This window comes from Orcinus orca, chromosome 3, assembly GCF_937001465.1.
Source record: "Orcinus orca chromosome 3, mOrcOrc1.1, whole genome shotgun sequence".
Lineage (NCBI taxonomy): Eukaryota > Metazoa > Chordata > Mammalia > Artiodactyla > Delphinidae > Orcinus > Orcinus orca.
In genome coordinates this window covers 93,864,808-93,877,823 of record NC_064561.1, presented here as the reverse complement: position 1 = coordinate 93,877,823, position 13,016 = coordinate 93,864,808, and the positions used below count along the sequence as shown (strand labels likewise).

General features: G+C 48.0%; 1 protein-coding gene across 5 annotated transcripts in view; it reads left to right on the top strand.

Moving 5' to 3' along the window:
• Positions 1-13,016, top strand: part of MCC (MCC regulator of WNT signaling pathway) — a 430,805-nt gene that overhangs the window by 387,467 nt on the left and 30,322 nt on the right. For all 5 annotated transcript variants that reach the window (XM_004267446.4, XM_049707486.1, XM_049707489.1 and 2 more), the window contains one exon: positions 2,555-2,738. In XM_004267446.4, the coding sequence (XP_004267494.2) occupies positions 2,555-2,738 (184 nt within the window). The remainder of the gene's footprint in view (positions 1-2,554; positions 2,739-13,016) is intronic.

The following is a 13,016-nucleotide window of genomic DNA, read 5'->3' as shown; positions in this document are numbered from 1 at the left end:
CCCTGTGGGGGAGCAGAGGTGTTGCCAGCCCACCTCGAAGCCCTGCCTCTCCCTCACCCCAGGGATCACGCGTCCTGTTGGCGTGATTCCTCCCTCCAGATCCACACCGCTTCCCACTGCTGACCCTCACTGTTGAGTAACTAGAAGGACTATGAACTGAAAAAGACACGAGTGTGGCATCCTAGTTACCATCGTTTGCCAAAACTTCACCAGTGACTATGGCTCTGGGCATTGAGATGACATGAGGACAGTGGCAGTGGAAATAGTGTTCGGGAGGAAAGAAAGGTCCAGGGACAGAGGTTGCCATCTCTGATGCTGAGGCCTGCAAACTCCCTCAGCCTACACCTGATAACAGCAGCTTCTCCCGAGAAGGCATGGCAGGCGAACAAAAAACTGACCAGACCACTCCAGAGTCAAAGGTGGGTGGCGTGGGCAGGCTGGGGACCAGGCCACCTGTCACGGACTGGCTTTTCCTTGCGGGCTGTGAGCCCACATTAGAGCTAGTCCTTCCAGGACACACCTTGCAGAGAAGGTCGCCGTCGGGGTACCTCCAGAATGCATCCCTCTCCTCCTTGCCAGCTCCTTGCTCCCTGCCTGGGCTCTAGCTTTTGCACTGAACATTCACCTATTTTTCCTCCTTCAGTTTTGACATGGACAGGAATCTGAAGCAAGTCTGAAGGGAATGAAGTATCCTGGGTATTAATTTCCTGCTTCATATCCAAGTCACCCAGCGAGGAAGCAGGCCTCCATTTGTACGGGTGACCATTCTCCACCCCCCTCTTTGGGATTTCTGGGTTTTTTTTTTTTTTTAATAGGATTACCATCCCAGCCCAGAAGTAGAAACTCTGCCAGCATTTCCATTAGGAACCTCATTTTTCAGGGTCTTTTAACCAAACCATAAAACTTTATTCCTCCTCTTAAACAGATTCTAAAATGATCTTGGCCTGCTGTCAGGTTTTTTTGGGTTTTTTTTTAATGTAAGTATTAAGGAAAATGATCAATTAAAGGAAAAAATCAATCATCTTATTTCCAGTTTGTATCAGAGGAATGTCCTAAACGGTTCCATCCTTGAAAGGTACCTTTTATGAGGCTTGTACCTACTCAGCACAGTTACTTGGTAGGAGCTGAAAGGACTTAAATAAATCTGCATTTTAAATATTAAAATCAATAATAAAATGCCTTGTGTTAACATAATCCTGGGTAGCTCATGGGTCTGTTTATAAAATGGGGCAGTCAGTAACACGCCTCTTCAGAATTCAGAGAGCAGTCGGTGCGACATACGTAAAATATCTTATTTGTGGAAGGAGAAAAAAGTATGAAAGTTGTCAGAGAAGTGGCCAGAGGGAGGTCCAGGGAATCTTAGCCTGCGGGACACGGACACCCACGTTTCCTCCCCCTCCTCTGTAAAGCAGAGCGTTGATTGACTTTTTAGCAGCTCCCTATTAAATCTCACTCTTCCATTCTGCTGACAACGGCTGCTGACCTGTCAGCCTGCCCTAACGTGCCATGTAGTTGCACAGGGAAGCAAGTACTAGTTGTAACATTTACCCACAGTGTCAGTTTTTGTGGGTTTTTTCTTCGTTTCTTGTTGACTGCACAGGTGTTCATTCTAGATGATTTAGACCAGTGCTTTTCGAACTGGGCCTGGGAAGCTGGAGGAGTTTCTCTAGGCCTCAGTGGTGGGCGTGGAGGGTGGAGAAGCTGAGTGTATGCCCCCCACCCCTGCCCACTTCAACCAGTTCCACATTTGCCAGTTCTGTATCTTAGGCTTTGGCATAAGCTTTCATATATACACACTTGGAAGATCATGGGCCTCGGCTGCAGAGGTAACAAACCAATGACTTATTTGGCCAGCATGGTTTTTGAAAACACAACAAGAAAGTGACTGTCTTGGGCAGGGAATTCCCTGTCTGGCTCTGTGGTGGTGGCCACGACCCTGACGTCTTGCTCCAGCCCAGTTTCCTGGCCTCTGGAGGCAGGGGAGCTCGCCCCTGGCCATGGCCTAGATCAGAGAGAAAGGTCAGGGATCGCGTCCATAGAGGACAGTCAGAGCCAGTCTCAAGGTCTCGTTTTAACCATTAGTTTTGTGTCTCGTGCCTACACGAAGCTCTCAGCAAAGCTGCAGACTTGTGGAGAGGTCGTAAGGTTTGGCCTCAGTTTCTCCCTGGCCTCATTCACAGGGAAGTACCAACCAGCGCAGGGATGAAGGGCCACACAGGAGACTTGGGGCTGGACGCGGGGAGCAGCGAGGAGCCTGGGGAATTAGAAAATCATAGGTTAGAGCTGGAAACAGACCACAGAGCTCCTACTGGCCAGCCCCTCATTTGTCGGGGAGGACCGTGGAGGCCAGAGCAGAGAAGATGCCTTCCTCGGTGCAGTTTCTCGGTGAAGAGCCAGGCCCAGGACGCGCGTCTCTTCACTGGCATTCACCGCTGGACTCCTCTCTACTGCCCCCCCCCCCCCCCCCCCCCCCACCGAGTAACTGGCTACTGATTGTCCAGACTCACTCCTCTGGACCAGCGCTGATTAACCCATTGGCTTCTCTGCCATGCAGGAGACCCGTCAGGGGATGAAAACATCACTCAGATGCTCAAGCGAGCTCATGACTGCCGGAAGACAGCCGAGAACGCCGCCAAGGCCCTGCTCATGAAGCTGGACGGCAGCTGCGGGGGAGCCTTTGCTGTGGCCGGTTGCAGCGTGCAGCCTTGGGAGAGCCTGTCTTCTAACAGCCACACCAGGTAATTCTCGGCCTTTCTGCCGCGAGCTGGATGCGTGCCCACGGGTAGTCCGCTCGCTAGGCTTGACGTGCAGTGACCCAGCTCTTAAGGACTGTGAGGCTTGCTGGAAGACAGAATTCTAACCGCCCCCCCGACCCCAGCTTGCAGCCTGCTCCCGGGAATCAGAATGGGAGAGCTGGAAAGCGCCTTCTCACTTCACCAGTGTGGGAAATGCCTCCCAGAGAGAAGGGGTGATTTGCTCAAGGAGGTGGAACCCAAACCTACCTTTCTGTCCGGTGTACTTCCCCCTTTTGGTTCTACCTTCCATTTCGTTATAGTCCTCGATTTTCAAGAAGTATTTGGGGCGGTGAAGAAGGCCCATGTGCTGCAAATGGTCCTTAAGCACCCAAGGCCCAGACCGCATCCTATTTCCATGCTCCATTCTCTTCCTTCCTCTTGTGCCTCTGTCCTTTGTAAAGCCCCCTCAGGCAACAGACTTCCCTTCCCTCACCTCTTTGCCTTGTAGAGTGATGCATAAGCATAGCGTGTGCTTGGCAGACACTTAGTCATGAACCTGGGTTCAAGTTCAGTATCTGTGGATCTAGAAAACTGAAGTGGGTACTTGAAAAAGATGGGGAGGGGCTTCCCTGGTGGCGCAGTGGTTGAGAGTCCGCCTGCCGATGCAGGGGACACGGGTTCGTGCCCCGGTCCGGGAGGATCCCACATGCCGTGGAGCGGCTGGGCCCGTGAGCCATAGCCGCTGAGCCTGCGCATCCGGAGCCTGTGCTCCGCAACGGGAGAGGCCACAACAGTGAGAGGCCCGCATACCGCAACAACAAAAAAAAAAAGATGGGGAGGAAAGCAGTGAACACCTTGCTAAGCATAATTTGCGGAAGCCATTGGATTCTATTGGATGTGGGTAGAGGGTCAGAATGAAATTTTTTCTAATGACCTTCTCATTTCTTGCCACCAAAACTCGTAAAAACATGAATGCCTTCCCTTTTTCTTTCTTTCTGTAAAATTATAGTTGATTTACAATGTTGTGTTAGTTGCTGGTGTACAGCACAGTGATTCATAGAGATATAGAGATATATGGATGTATGTATTTGGATATATGGATACATATATATGGATATATATATATATGGGTTTTTTTCAGATTCTTTTCCATTATGGTTTATTACAAGATACTGAATATAGTTCCCTGTGCTATACAGGAGGACCTTGTCATTTATCTATTTTGTATATAGTAGTTTGTATATGCTAATCCCAAACTCCTAATTTATCCCAGCCCGCCCTCTTTCCCCTTTGATAAGCATAAGTTTGTTTTCTATGTCTATGATTCCATTTCTGTTTCATAAATAAATTGATTTGTATCATATTTTAGATTCCACATATTAGTGATATCATATATTTGTCTTTCTCTGTCTGACTTCACTTAGTGTGATAATCTCTAGGTCCATCCCTGTTGCTGCAAATAGAATGCCTTCCCTTTATATCCCAGTTCTGTCTAGAAAGTACTTTGTTAGAGATTGTCATGTGATAACCAAATCACAAAAGACAGGAAGGGTAACTTACCCCATTTGTATAGGTGAGAAAACCTAGGGTAGGCTCAGAGGTGAGAGAGTGAGTTGCCTAAATAAGGCTGATAGATAAGAGGGAAATCAGAACCCGAGCCCAGGACTTTGGCACCAAGCATATTATTCTTTTCACTAGGCCAGGTTGGATCTCATGATTTAAAAAAAAAAAAAACAGTGTCTGCTTGCAGGTCAAGTGACCAAAGCCACATAAGGGTGGATTCAATCTTAAGAGCAAAAGGAGAGATACTGATGTTTTTTTCGGTATCTGAGAGAAACTTAATGGTCCCATCTGTCTTTCCCACTGGTAGGACCCAGCCATCTGCCTAAGTGCAGATTTAACTGTCCTGGACCTGGTGCCTCAGGAAAGGGGACATTCCCAGTAACGTACTTGGCCAGGTGCCCACAAACACAAGGGACTAATTTCCTCTGGACTGCAGCAACAATTGTCTTATTCAGGGTAGCACAGATGATAATTTATTTTTTTCTTAAAACCAGATTCTTCTGTTTAAACACAGAAAGCAGATGCTCTTCTTAATGACTTTTCCCAATGTGTATAATCTATAATTTCCACCTTCATTTAGCATAAAAATGTAGTTCTCATGTTGTCAATGATACTGTTCTGTTGCATTAGTGAACACAAGACTTGGGTTGACAGGAATTGTGTACCATTTCAGTGGCTTATAAGGGGTGTGTTACAGATCTTTTGCTCATCCCTCCCCACCTGCAAAATAATTTTGTTTTAATCTAAATCAGAGACACATTTAGAGCCAGTCAGGAGCGGGAATGTTTTCTCACCAGCTATTCAGTGGAGACCCTGATTGTGAATATTTCTTAGAAATATTTTAATGTATAGATGAGCCTTGATTTTTGAGACAGGCTTCTTAGAGAAGCTTCATTTTAGGTAATGTACTTCAGTAGGTTGACATAAACTCAGAACATAGTTTCAGTTTGCAAGGATGACCTCACTGAAGAATGGCTCTTGAACTAAATTCAGTCTTCAATGGATCTTTGCATCAAAGTACAGAGACCTTTAGCTCAGATTTTACTCAATTCTCCTTAAAAGTTCCCTTTCATACTCCCACCCAAATCAGAGCAGCTCAGAGAGGGAGTTACAGGCATTCACGTGGCAACACACGTTCTTGGGACCTGATACAGCCAGACTGCTTACGTTCAGCGTGGCTCAGAAAAAAAGTCCCAGACCACCAGATGCTTTCATAATTATAATAATTAATTTTGTTTGTAACTCTTGCCATTCCACTCAGCCATTCATTCCCACATGTCAAGATTATGGAAGAAAGACAGACAAGAGGCTTTCTGAGTTGGAGGCTTTATGTGTTTCATCAATCGCCTCCCCTCCCCCTGTAGCCAGCTGGCAGAATTCTAACCAGAGAGTCAGCCCGCTGTTCCTCCAGGTCTCAGGAAGGGAATGCTGAGTACCAGGCCTCCAGACGCCTTTCTGGCAGCACAGGGCAGCCCCCGGTAACAGCAAGGTCGTGGTTTCAGAAGGGAGCAGCTGAGGGGCAGTTACCAGCAAGGAGAATAAAAACGGCAGGCAGCCCATCAGTTGACTCTGCAGTCTGGAGCCCAGGGATGCTGCTGTTTCAGTTTTGAAACATTTCATTTTTTTTTTTTTTGCAAAAATACAGCCATGGCCGCATCAGAAAGTGTAATTATCTTAATGGGCAGAGTAACTAGGTAATGTGGGTTGCCTGGATAGCTTTATCAATGTATCACAACAGAGAGGCAAGTGGACTAAATGGATGGGAAGTGGGAATAGGAATTCTCAGTCAAGCCCACCCTTTTGGTCAAGCATCACAGTTTCAGCTCACCGGGTGGAAGCACAGTCATCGATCTAAATCTACGAAAGGACGAGGGGCCAAGACAGAGTAAGCCGCAGCAAGTCTGTCCTCATGGAGGCTGGAGTCCCTTTTGTCCTGCCATCAGGTGTGGATTGGGTTGAGGCTGTGAGACTGGTGACTGCAGCCTTGCGGTGAGCTCTGGGAACATCCAGGGAGCCGGGGTCCCACCTGGCTGACCACTCACACTGGGGCGTGATCCCCAAATTGGAATGGAGAGTGGTGGGGCTCCCAGCCCTCACCCTCTAAGTCAGTCTTAAGATTAAGATGAAGTTTCACTGAGACAGAAAGAAAGGCTGAGGACCGTGGAAGCACGTCCATTGAAAGGGTAAATGGGATTGAAACAGCCATCCAGTTAGGACAGACCTGTGCCCCACCACCAGCAAGCTTCCGGGCATGAGAGTCAGATTAGGTCTGCCTGTCGTAATAGGCATCTTTACTTCCCTCTGAAAACCAGAGGTGCTTTCCCCATCCAAGTACCAGGAGAGTCCATCCAAAGTCCTTGCGATTAATGCTTAGAAGTGCTGGTAGATTCTGAAGCCCAGCTCAGACACAGTGCTCCACATGACAGCATAGCATGGTGCTCAGGCCTCCTGCGAAAATGTCCTCGTCACTTATCATTTAGGTTCTATGGGAATTAGATAGAGACCTGAAATGCTTTTGCTTTTCTTTTTTTAAGACCTAACTTGCTGATCTCAAAAGAATTATGTGCTCATTGTAAAAATAAACTGAACAGTTAAAATCCAAGCATGACATAAATTCTCCGTGCTAGGACCCTCCCTGGAAAGGACACTGCACACAGTTTGGAGCGTATCCTCACAGATTTAAGTGTCCATTTTTTATGACCTAGACCTTTGGTTGCCAATGACAGAAACATACTCAAATAGCTTAAAAGGGGGTCTTGGTGGAAGGATATCAGGTCTGCCACAGAGGAGCCGCGTACCTGGGCAGAGGGCTACAGTGAGCCCGGGCAGAGGAGAACCGGCCACCTGGGCACAGCCGGGCCAGGCCACACCTGGCCAGTCTGACCTCCGCACACGGCTTTCACCTCTTCCCTGCTGCAGGCTGCTCCCCAGATGACAGAAAACCAGCACACCACCTGCTTTAGTATACCAGGCTGACTGGTTTCTCTGGTGTCAAGTAAGAAAATCCTGGGAAGGAACATCTCGCCCAGTTGGGCTCAAGTGCCTACCCAGTCAGTCATCCGTGGCCACGACAGTTCTTGCAGGAGCCACGCGGGCAGAGAGAAGGGGTAGGTCCCAGAAGAAGGCGGAGGGTGTGTCGTCAGCAGACCAACACATGGCATCTTTAAAAATGTGACTCCATCTCATTTTAACCCAATAAGGATCCTACTTAGGTGGACTCTCTCGAAACTTGCTTTTTCCCCTTAGTATTATATTTTTAGGCATCTTTCCACGTGTGTCGTTCTTTTCAGTAGTGCCCAGTCTCCCGTTGGATGGCAGTTCGTCGTGTATTTAGACAGCTTCCTCTTGTTGGGATGTTTGTATCCAGTTTTTTTTACTATTAAAACACTGCTGCAGTCACCATCCTTGTCCTTATACCTGCCCCCCTCGTGCAGTTTCTGTGGGACCAATTCCCACAGAAGCAGAAGCAGAATGTGCTGACTCAAAAGTGACTGTTGTTTCAAACGTCAAAGAGCCCTTCCATACATGATCCAGTCAGTGTGTGAGGACCTCCTCCTCCACACCCTTGCTGAAACTGGGTAGTATACATTTTTTTAATTTGGCCAATCTCTAGGCAAAAACATACCCTTAATATTTTACTCTGTACCTCTTAATTATTAGTGATGAAAATCATTTACAGTCACCCCCTCAGTATTCTTGGGCGATTGGTTCTAGGACTCCTGTGGATACCAAAATCTGAGGATGCTCAAGTGTCCCTTATATAAAACATTGTAATATTTGCACTGGAACCTACAAACATCCTCTCATATATTTTAAATCATCTATAGGTTACTTAAAATACCTAATGTAATGTAAATGCTATGTAAATAGTTGCCTGCACATAGCAAATTCAAGTTTTGCTCTTTAGAACTTTCTGGATTTTTTTTTTTTTTCCTCCAAAGATTTTCCACCCGCGGTTGGTTGAATCCGCAGATGCGGAATTCTTAGATAGGGAGTGCGGACTGTAAAATGTTTAATGTTTTTAATGTCAGAGAAATCGTTAGCAGCAGTATAGGTGTCAGGTCTAGATGGTGTCTATCTTGGTGTGTTATTGGCAACCAACTCAGGAGCAGTTTAAAATTTGTTTTAGAGATGCCTGGTTCCCAACCCCATCGTAATGGCACCATATAAAGACCATATAAAGAATCCATCTCCTAAATGTGTCTCTCATTTTGCCTTCCACTGTCAGCTGAGTTTCTGGAACCAGGCAGTTTTTGAGGACTTCAGTTATCTGGCAGAAGATTTCCCCTACCCATGTAGTCATCCCCTGGGTATCCACCGGGGATTCGTGCCAGGACCCACCACGGACTCCCCCGCCCTCCCATCATAAACATAGTACTGTATTTATTTTTAAAAACCCACGTATAAATGACCTGCACAGTTCAAGCTCATGGTGTTCAAGAGTCAACTGTATTGTTTTAGATAATTTTTCCTCCCCAAACCGCTTCTCCTTGAGAATTCTGATAATCCTTTGAGAGCGTTCAGACCTAAGAGGTTTGGATTGTGTTGAGTACTTTTAGTCCTGTGTGACAAAGAATTGTCAGAAAAAAGAGGTAGGGGGGCATGGGGGGGATACCCAGCGCAACACTGCAAAATTCAGGCAGCTGACAAGGCCCAAGCTTCTGCTTATAGGAGTGGGGTCGAATGTCACTGGCCTGACCCCCTCCTTCAAATAAATTCAAAATGCTCGGCCAACAGAAGGCCCCCTAGTGGCCCTTTCCTTCTGAAAGTGAGCTCCTCCTTGGTGTAAATGAGATCCTAACTGGGGCCAGGTAAGACATTGATAAAAACTCCAGGAAAAATCCGCCTCTGGTTTTCAAGGCAAAAGAAATAATATGTTCTTTTCTCTTTCTGCCGAGACAAGATGAGGAAGCTGAAAAAAAAAAAAAAGGATTTTTCTTCTAAAAGCAGGATGGGGAGTTGTCTTCAGGACAGGGCTGGGACATGGTGGACAGGGACAGAAGAGAGGACATTTGAAATCGACGGCTGCTTAAATAAACTGCTGTATCCGCGTCCCACTGTGAACAGGGCAGGCAGGAGGGTGGGCTGCCCCAGGCTGGCCGGCGTGCGCTCCTGTGCGGTGAGCAGACAGATCAGCTGTCAGCTGGCGACTAATGGACGCAGAGCAGAGCCAGCCGAGGGGAGCTCAAGCAGAGAGCATCATGGTAAGGAAGGAGAAACCCTCGCAACCTGGCCCAGCTCCTCGAAAAACCGGGGGAGAAGGCAAAAATGTGCGGCCCCAGACTCCTGGGACCAGCTGGGGTTTGCTTCCTCTGCAGCCCTCCCCGCAATCCCTCTCACCCTGGAGAGGAGGAGTAACTCGGCCCACTGGGAAAGTGATTTATTCCCCCTTGACAACTGAGCTCACCCGGCATTCCGAGCCGGGAGAGTTAATGGATGACTTAACCCCAGCCCGGCAGTCGGCAGCCGGCGGCAGGCCCTCAGGAGACCAACAGCGCCTTTGTCTGCAGGAGGCCAGAGAAAAGGCTGCGGCTTCCCCTCCTCTTACCATTGTCATAATCATATTCCGCGGTGGTCCATTAAGAGCACAAAGCAGAATTGTAATTAACCTCGCCTGATCTGTTCCCCGCTGGTGTCCTGGAAGGGAGAGAGGGAAGCTGGAGAGGGGCAGCGGGGCTAGGTGCTTACCTTGAAATTAAACTTTCCCCTGGAAAAGCACTTTACAGCTCTGAGCTTCCCACAGGGGTAAAATCAGTGGAGGGAGATCTTTTGTCCTTTTTTCTTTTTCTTCCTTTCTTAAAACTATACCCACAGCAGGGATGGTGAAACAAAAGCCTTCCCCACCTGGCCTGGGATCGGGCGCCAGGCCCTAGAGGGTTCCAGGACCCCCGAAAGCCTGGCAGCCTCTGCCCTGCCCCCCCATGTTGGTGTCTCCCAGGTAGTTCGGGGGGTTTGCAAGTCCGGTCAACACTTGCTGCTCTGCTTCCCCCGCAGATGGGTGGTTTTCTGCAGGACCTGCTAGGTGGCTGACATCCCTGGAGGGAGGCCCTGAACCTGATGTTGGGTGTCTCGGGGCCACTGGCACAGCTGTGCTTCCTCCCCGCCCAGAGCAAGTGCTGTGTGTGGGCTGCCGGCTTCAGGACCCATTGTCTCATTTCCATAGCCTGGTGACACGGCAACTGTTAGTATCCCCACTTTGTCACAGCCCAGAAGGGTTGGGTGATTTACTCTGGGCCATAACGCTAGGCATTGGCAGAGGAAGAATGTTTACTCAGGTCTGCCTGATGTCAGAGACCTGCTCAGAATCACTGGTACCCACCAGGTCAGCCCAAGAGCACGGTGGCTCTCCCTAGAGAATTTGTGATGGGGTGCCGTTACTTTACAGGCTACTTTGCAAATGCCCAGTTATCCTGTGGGGTGGACCAGTTGTTCTCAAACCAGGCTGTGCCTCAGAATCAGTGGGAGAGTGCATTAAAACGGATGGCTGGCCCCACCTCCCCACCCCCGAGTTCCCGACTCTGTGAGTCTGGGTAGTGGGGCCTGGGAACATGCATTCCTAACAAGTTCCCAGGGGATGCTGCCGTGGTCAGCCCCTCGACTGCTCTTTGACAACCACTGGGGAACACCAGTCCCGCTAAATGGAAAATATGCCAACATATTATCCTTTCGGGGCCTGCAGAATAATTAAAGAACTCTAGCTTCTACTGTCCTTAGAGTTTTGAAATTTTTGTTAAATTTTTTATTGAAGTATAGTTGATTTACAGTGTTGTGTTAATTACTGCTCTACAGCAAAGTGACTCAGTTATACATATATATACATTCTTTTTCATATTCTTTTCCATTATGGTTTATCACAGGATATTGAATATGGTTTACTGTGCTATACAGTAGCGCCTTGTTGTTTATCCATTCTATATATACCAGTTTGCATCTGCTAATCCCAAACTCCCACTCCATCCCTCTCCCAGTCTCCTCCCCCTTGGCAATCACCAGTCTGTTCTCCATGTCCCTGGTTCTGTTTCTGTTTCATAGATAGGTTCATTCGTGCCATAATTTAGATTCCACATACAAGTGATATCATATGGTATCTGTCTTTCTCTTTCTGGCTTCCTTCACTTAGTATGATAATCTCTAGTTGCATCCATGTTGCTGCAACTGGCATTATTTCGTTCTTTTTTATGGCTGAATAATATTCCATTGTATATAGATACCATATCTTTATCCATTCATCTGTTGATGGACATTTAGGTTGTTTCCATGTCTTGGCTGTTGTAAACAGTGCTGCTGTGAACATAGGGATGCATGTGTCTTTTTGAATTACAGTTTTTGGGGGGGGGGTTTTGTTGGGTTTTTTTTGCGGTACGTGGGCCTCTCACTGTTGTGGCGTCTTCCATTGCGGAGCACAGGCTCCGGACGCGCAGGCTCAGCGGCCATGGCTCACGGGCCTAGCCGCTCCGCGGCGTGTGGGATCTTCCCGGACCGGGGCACGAACCCGTGTCCCCTACATCGGCAGGCGGACTCTCAACCACTGCGCCACCAGGGAAGCCCTGAATTATAGTTTTGTCTGGATATATACCCAGCAGTAGGACTGCTGGATCATATGGTAATTCTATTTTTGATTTTTTGAGAAACCTCCATACTGTTTTCCATAGTGGCTATACCAAATTAGATTCCCACCAACAGCATAGGAGGGTTCCCTTTTCTCCACACCCTCTCCAGCATTTGTTATTTGTAGACTTTTTAATGGTGGCCATTCTGACTGGCATGAGGTGGTACCTCATTGTAGTTTTGATTTGCATGAAATTTCTTTTTTAAGTGACAGGAATCAAAGGGTGGCTCAAGTATGTTATATTTCTAAAAAAGCATTTCAAAGAAAATATGACAAAAAGGTCACCCAGATATTGGTTTAGCTCTGCGTTTTCTCTATATTTAAAATTTTCCAAAGCCACTTTTAATGAAAAGAAGAACTGCAGTTGTAAAGTGAGCCTCTCTTGCTGGGTCCCAGCTTCACGGGAAAGGATCTCCTACCTGAAGCTCCTCCCCACTCACTGGAAGAGCAGTGTTGCTATTTCCCAGCAGCGCGCTGTCTAAACACGTCATGCCTGGGAGCACATCTCCACACTCAGCCCCGTGCAATGCTCCGTGAACAGGGCCACAGCTTCAGTTCGCTCTGATGTTGTGGCTCATATGTGGAAACTTAGGCATCTGTCCCTCCACGTTGTGTTGACAGTCCATGAAGGCAAGCTCCGAGTCCTTTTGAATGGTTTTGTGTAAGGCATGCCTGTCACCGAGCTGTTTGCAAAACAGGTCTTTACCGAAGAAGGCTGAGATCCTGAGGGAGGGACCCTGTTTCCTCCCTAGGATGAATCCCTCTTGTTGGGCAGCTGTCATCCTCAGAAGCCCCCGCTGGCTCCTCAGCGCCCTCTGCTGGCGGTACCGGTTGCTCCTTCATGCTTTTCTTGGGCTGCTTTGTTTCTTTATGCAGTTGCACCTGAAGTGTTCCAACTGGAGGGTATTGCTGCTTGTCCCATCTCGTCCTTTTTAAAATACAGCTTGAGAACACATAACATTGATGATGAGTAGTTTTTAACCTACTTCCTGCCTTCTCAGCTTCCACCGTCTCCCCCAAGCTTGTTGCAGGAGCCCCCAAAAGGTCTCCTGCCTCTGCCCTTGCGTCCCTGCATCTCTCCTAGTACAGCAGCCAGAGGGATCCTGTTA